The sequence below is a fragment of the Patagioenas fasciata genome, chromosome 11, assembly GCF_037038585.1.
Source record: "Patagioenas fasciata isolate bPatFas1 chromosome 11, bPatFas1.hap1, whole genome shotgun sequence".
Taxonomy (NCBI): domain Eukaryota; kingdom Metazoa; phylum Chordata; class Aves; order Columbiformes; family Columbidae; genus Patagioenas; species Patagioenas fasciata.
The window spans coordinates 4,266,299-4,272,855 of NC_092530.1; the positions used below are offsets into that span (position 1 = coordinate 4,266,299).

At 55.8% G+C, this 6,557-nt stretch overlaps 1 protein-coding gene across 1 annotated transcript; it reads right to left on the reverse strand.

Annotated features, from left to right (window-relative positions):
• Positions 1-1,726: 1,726 nt before the first annotated feature.
• LOC136106351 (coiled-coil domain-containing protein 42-like) lies at positions 1,727-6,258 on the reverse strand. Its single transcript, XM_065846679.1, has 7 exons — positions 6,173-6,258; positions 5,749-5,854; positions 5,521-5,625; positions 4,423-4,623; positions 3,458-3,679; positions 2,277-2,435; positions 1,727-1,822 (listed from the first exon to the last, which is right to left on the reverse strand). Exons 1-7 carry the CDS (start codon positions 6,247-6,249, stop codon positions 1,727-1,729), a joined length of 966 nt encoding a protein of 321 aa, XP_065702751.1. The 5' UTR covers positions 6,250-6,258.
• Positions 6,259-6,557: the final 299 nt, after the last annotated feature.

A 6,557-nucleotide genomic window follows, 5' to 3' on the forward strand; every position in this document is an offset into this window, starting at 1 on the left:
GCTGCATGATGCTGGCCTGGAGGCACTTGAGCTGCTCGTCCTGCTGCAGGGACTAAGAGGACAAGGCGGTGCTGAGCCAGGGGGTGGCTGCCCCGTGGGGACAGACCCAGGGCATTTTGGCTGGTGGCCGCGGGCTCTCAGTGCAAGCAGGACATTTCCTCCAAGGCTTTAACTCCCTTCCACGCTGCTGACTCCCACAAGCCAATTAGGGGGGCAGCGAGGGGCTCCCCCACGTTACAGCAAAGCAGAAATGTTGCTTTTCCCATGCGAGACACGGAACCTGACACACCAATGGGATGTTCACAGAGTTCGCTTTATTGTCGGACCGGGCTGGCTTTATAGCAAAGCTGCCCTGTCCACGCGCCTTACAACAACGTGATTGGTTGTAACTCGTGCTATACAATAACACGATAGGCTGCATGTATTGTCCAGTGCTCTGCACGCATGTGTTCAGCGATTGCTCACTCATTATTACCTTCTAATGGTGCTCCTTCAGTTTCTTTTGCCTCTGGCTTCACCTCTCAGCCAGGCTGGGGACAACCCCATCCCCCCGGGGCAGGGGGGCGGCTCTGCCACTACAAATGTCTGTTGGAAGCTTGGCTCCTGGATGATTTCTGCACCTCTGACCTTTGCAGAGAGATGTCTCAGGCTGTGTCACAGCAGGGTGGTTGAAGTGGAACAGAAACAAGATCCTTTGGAGTTCTCTGGTATTGCAAGAGTACAGAGCAGCGAGACATCCAGCCCTTCCATTTCTGGCTCTTGACCTAATGTTTCTCTTTTGGGTCAGGCTGAGAAATCTTTGGAAAGGCAAGAAACTGCCTCCCTAGGTTAATCTCCTTTAATGCTCAAAGCCCTGAAATCTTGATATATTTGTTCACAGATAGCAGCCTTCTGTTCTCAGACTTTCCTGGAGGATGCATTAGCCGAATCCACTGCTCTGGGCTCAGGACAGGAAAAACCACTGGAGAGAAGGGAGCAAGTATGTGATCAATGGTCTCTTTGATGCACAAATCTGTAAGCTTATGTCATTGGGTCTTTGGTGCATTCAAATGTCCTCCCTAACAGACTCTGAGCCCAGCCTGAACTCCACAGTGGGACTCCAGAGCCATTTTTAGGCCTCTTGTTTTGCATTCGTCATGTCAGCCCTCGCCATGAACAGCCAAATGCTCGGTGCAACCGCCCTGGCTGGTTCATCCTTCACCTATACCCATTCTCCACACCTTCCCAAAATCTTGAGGGGGAAGGTGAGTTTTAGTACGCAGCACATGGCTGTGCAGCAAAACCCACATCTGTAGATGTGCTGGGTGGGGTGGTGGAAAATCTCTGAAGCTCTTCCAAAGCACCGGCCCCCCCTGCTGTGACGTCCCTCTTCAACATCTCAGAGCTTAGTCTGGCTGGAAGGTCCCAATGTGAACACCAGTACTAATCCTTATTTGAAGTTCCACTCCTGTCCCGGCCTGCTCTCCCTATTTTGCCTGCTTTGCTGGGACACCGTCTCCTGCAACCAGAATCCCACCTGCCAGAAAAGGCACCCCACGGCCTCTGGGGTGAAGATGCTCTGATGCTTCCAACCCTCCCAGGAAACGGAGAGACACTTCAAAATCTTTGGTTATTTTAATAGTATGAAAGGGACTCAACAACTGGGCAGGACAGAACAGCTAGAGAGGTTTTGAAACTTCACTGACGTAACACAACATCCCTAGGGCTCTCTGTCCTCCTCTTGCCCTTAATGCTCGCACTTAGCTGCTCGCCGGTGGCTCTCCACGCCCTTCCGTTTCACCTCCGTAACGATGCCTTTGAGGTCCAGGATAGACTGCTGAATCTAAGGTAGGGAAGAGAGATGGTAGAGGTCACAGCAGGGGTGGGAACAGGAGGCAGAGAGGAGCCCATTGGCCCTTTTGAAGTGCAAATTTCACCAACCAAAGTGAGCAGGAGGATGAAGGCAATTGCCCTGCTGGATCTGCACCACCACAATGGGCTTTTACAAGTGACTCAGAGGGGTGAATGAAGCCAGACTATAGCCATGGGTGGATCTGCACCCCCTGCCCCAGCCTGCCCAGCTCCCAACAGGCATCCACCCCCTGCTCTGCCTCCTGGGACGAGACAGGTTTGCCTGGTGTCCTCCGCCCATTCCCCATGCCCAAGAGACAGCCCAGGGGGAAAGGGAAGTGTCTGTTGGGCACCTTGATTTCTCTGGGCTTTCCCCTCCCTTTGGGCAGCTGAGGGTCATTACTGCTCCTCTTTCTGGGCAGGGAGGGGGTCTGGCTTGGCTCTACCATGTCCAGCTGTCTGAGGCTGTCATCCTCCGGCACATGCACTTTGGCTTTCAGCTGCATGTTCACGCACTGGAAGAGGTTGTGGACGGCCATCTTCATCGTCATCAGCATCAGGGCATTCTTGGCATTCCTGTTCTGGATGTCGGCCCAGCGAGCAGTCTGAGGAGGGGAGGAGAAGGAGAGACACACAGCATGGTGATATGTCCCAGCAAAGATGCTGCTTCAGTGCTGGAGAGCCTGGCTTCCACACTCCTTTGTTTTGCTAGGAAGAACCTGTCCTTACGCAGGGCTATGCTGGAGCTGGTTCAGCTTGGTGTGGTGGAAGCAGATCCAGGAACTACCACAGCTGCTCCTTGAGCAGCCCCATCTCTCTGCGAGCTCCTGCACCCCTCGTTCTAGTGGGTCCTCCAGATACCCCGATAGTTGACACCCTGGGGGCAGTGCATCCCACCACCACCCGCCCAGACCACGCGCTTTCCAGCTTTGCCTGGTGGGACTCAACTCCTGCAGGCTGGAGTATCCAGGAAGGGAATTTGGCAAGGCCCCCTCAGAGTGATGCAAAGGGAACAAAGGCCAGCAGAGCTGCGCGCGTTTCTACACATTCATGTGCCTTGGTACAGCCCAGATGACCACCAGTTGGGTCATTGTTGGACTGGGAAGGAGGGAGGAGAAGGGGTGAGCCCTGGTGTGCAGATGCTGTGCAAAGGATGAAAACAAATAAAAAATCAGCAAAACCAGCTTCACTCTGAGGCCCGAGCCATGAACAGTGGAGACCACGAGATGGTCCACACTGAAGGCCCATGACAGGGATGGTGCTGCAAGGAATGGTGAATGGAAACGAGTCTGACCAGGCTACACAAACCCAACAGGCGTGTGATGGAGCAAGCTTGGGGTCTGTGCCGAGGCAAACCTCCCCAAGGACTGGGTAGCAGATCTCTTTTGACTGTGAGTTCAAACAAGAAGGGAAAGATCCTGGCGGTTTTGTGAGGGCCTTGTTTTAAGCCCTGACATAACCTGCTCCAGACCTGGTCTGTCATTTGTCATTCTGCACCCCCTGCTGCAGGGATGAAATGAGGCATCTCCTCCAGTTACAAAGTCTGCCACTGTGCCTTGTCATGACCCTGTGGCTTCAACCAGCCAGGCCTTGGAGATCTTCCCCTGCCCATCCCGCAGTTCCTCACCCAGAAGCGGACATCACTTTGAGCCTGCGCAAAACGTCGTTGGAGCTGCTCCAGCTCATTTCGGCACTGCAGGATCTCAGCTGCTTTCTCTGCCTCATACTGATCCAGGAGCACCTTGGCTTGCTCCATCATTTCCCTGTCCTTCTCTTGGGACTGCTGCAGGTCCTTGCGTGTCCTCACCAGCAGCTTGTAGCGGGAAATGACGTCCTGGATGTCCTCAAACTGCAGCACAAGGATCCTGGGTTTAGTAATGCCCCTGCCCTCCCCTCATGACTGCAAGTCTCGTGCTGTTTGGCACCCTGTCCTGACCAGGGACAACACCTCCCCCAGCTGAAAGATTTCCCCTCTTGGCGAGCCTGCTGCCCCAGTTGGTTTGTGAGCGTCGCCACATTCCCTGTTTGATGGCCCCATTGTGCCGGTCCCAGAGCTGCCACTGCCAGCAGCAAGGGGAGATGTTGTACCACCCCCCAGTGCTCTGATAGGCAACAAAGCACAAGTGCAGCTGCCAGGGCCAAGTCACCCAGCCATGGGAGTGGGGCAGCCAGGCCGCAGGAGTGCGAGCGATGCAGGGAGGGACGCCCGCACACCCTTGAGAGAGGGCTCAGCTTTCCCGACAGCTGCCTGGGCTCCCATTCTCGGGCAGCTTGGCCTTTCTCCCAAACCATCCATGTCACGTGAAACAGTGACACAAAGGGGTCCCCATGCCCCTCAGCTCTGTGCTGTTCCCCCTTCTAACACTTTTTCTTGGGTTTTCTCAAGCCTTCATCTCCTTTTCTGCTTTTCCTCCCCTCACTCTGGTCCCCTTGGCTCACCTGGCTTGCAGGGAACCTCCTCCCATCCCACCTGAGGTGTCTGGGTTTGACCAAGTGTCATGATTTCCCTGGACTTGCCTTATCTCCTCCAGGTTTAACATCCACATACAGCCCTCCCTGAGGCCATGATCTGTCTCTCATGTCCAAACTCACCTGTGGGGAGATCTTCACCACATCCTCCAGGTAGTTTTTGAAGATGGAGTGCTTCTGCACTTGGCTGCTGAGCTTCTGGTGTTCCTTTTTCAGGGCTTCGAGTTTCTTCTTAGCCCTCAAAAGCTCCATCTCCTTTTGTGTTTTCTCCTCTCTTTCTCTCACGGCTTTCTTCAGAGCTTGGACTCGCAGCTGATTATCTTCCTAGTGATGTTTCCCCCACCAATACACACACACACAGAAGGAAAGGAAAGGAAGGCAAGGGCAGATGGAGCTGGGTCACCCAGCAGCACCGGGAGGAGATACACTCACAGGGGACAGAGCAGTGCTGCAGCACCCCAGGGAACATCTTCCCTCCCTGTTCAACATAGTGTGGTACAGGCCTGCCCTGGAAGTTTGCTTCCAGAGCTCCAAAATACAGACTCTGCAGCAAACTGTTCTCAGGGAGAGAAGAATCCTGAGAGGTCGCACTGTGACGGATACGGCCTCGCCTGAAAGTTCACCTCTGGAGCTCGAGACACAGACTCCAGAGTGAACGGTTATCAGGGTGCAGGCTCCTGGAGAGAAGGTCAGCAGCGTTCGGCTTGACATATTTCCCCCACGCAGTGAATAACAGAGTGAACCTGCCACCGAACTCTTCCACGTCGCACTTCTCTTTGAGACATCTAAGCATTGTTCTGCAGTAAGCAGAACCCTAACTTTCGCCCCCACAACACATGGCCACCCCTCTTGCACTGACCCTTGGCTCTTGGAGACAGGCACCTGGGACAGAACTCCGCTTTTCAGACCTACTGGGATCTGCCCTTGGGAGTCACCTGGGTGTCAACAGTGGGGACAGGCTGAGATCCTTCTTGGGGGATGTTTGGGGCCCTCAGGAGATCACACTGGTACTGGACAAGCTCCCTGCTGCCCAAGCGCTCTCAGGGCTTTCCCCATCTGCAGTACAAACCCCCATGCCCTGCCAGTCCTGTTCCTCACCCCGCCAGGCTCAAGGGAGGCTTGGACAGAAGTGCTGGCCCAAGACTGTCTCCCCAGGGGAGGTGAGAAGGTGGCGCTGTGGCTCAGGGTCACGTCAGCGGAGCTGATCAGGAGCAGGCGTACCTTTAACCTCCTCATAGATTTCTCCATGTAGCTTTTCAGCTGGTCCTTCTTGGCATGGAGTTCCCTCCACCGGCGGGCTATGTCAGCCATCTTCTCCTTGAAGGCCTGGCAGCACCAGAGCGAGCGTGACGTGGCCGCCCGCACCCGGAGCCACTCACCTGCCCGTTGCTGCCCTCCAACAAAACACAACACCCCTACCATGCCCCAGCACCCTCCCATCTTTCTCACCTCTCGCTTCTCCTCCAGAGCCTTTTGCACCTGTTTGGCTTCTTTCCTCTTCTCCTGGAGGTGAACAAATGGAGACAGGGAGCCCTCCTCTGTCAGCCTGTGTTTCCTGCCACACAAGTTTCCATCAAGGTTACACGCTGGGTCTGGTGCCTGGGCAGGGTGCTGGACTGTGTCCAGAGTGGGATGATGGGCCAGAGCAACCCAGCACCATCTCAGATCCCGTCTGGCAGCACGGCATCCCCAGCAGGGAACCCTCTGACAAAGCAAGGGGGGGTCACAGGGAGGAACAGGGCTGGGCAAGGGAGGGAGGAGAGGAGACTGAAGCGGTGGAGATCGGGGAGTTTGCCACCGTGGGGGAAGGAGGGATGGAGGAAACAGGAGAAGAGGATGGAGGGCATGGAGGTGGGTGGAGGAGTCCCCTCACCTGAGCAAGGGCAGGAGGCTCTGCCTGTACTGCTTGAGGAAATAGGCCGGCAGGTCCTCCTCATCTTTGGCGGTCATTGCTTCAGCCACCAGCAGGGCCCAGAAAGCCCAGGTCCTCCTGGCACTGCTGCTCTACCGGGTCACCCAGGAACTGCTCTGCAAGCCTGGGAGAGACAGCCGGGCAGGGGATGAGCCCCTGGGTGCCTCTTCCCTGTGCTTTCCCAGGACCTTCCTCGCCTCAGTCCTGCCTGTGGCCACCAGCTGCTGGTGCCCAGCTGGTGTGGAATGGTTGCCAGGAGCAGCTGCATTATGCTCCGGCGGTTCCTTGGCAACCGAAGCGGGTGGTGCCCGCTCACCGGCGAGGGGGACTGACCACTGTGTCCAGC

Bases quoted from the DNA above. Each gene is read 5' to 3' on its own strand.
- LOC136106351 (XM_065846679.1), bottom strand. From the start codon at position 6,249: ATGACCGCCAAAGATGAGGAGGACCTGCCGGCCTATTTCCTCAAGCAG. The intron at 4,624-5,520 runs GTACGCCTGCTC...AAACATCACTAG, and splicing joins AATCTATGAGGAGGTTAAAG to GAAGATAATCAGCTGCGAGT. The intron at 3,680-4,422 runs GTGAGTTTGGAC...CTTGTGCTGCAG, and splicing joins TGGTGAAGATCTCCCCACAG to TTTGAGGACATCCAGGACGT.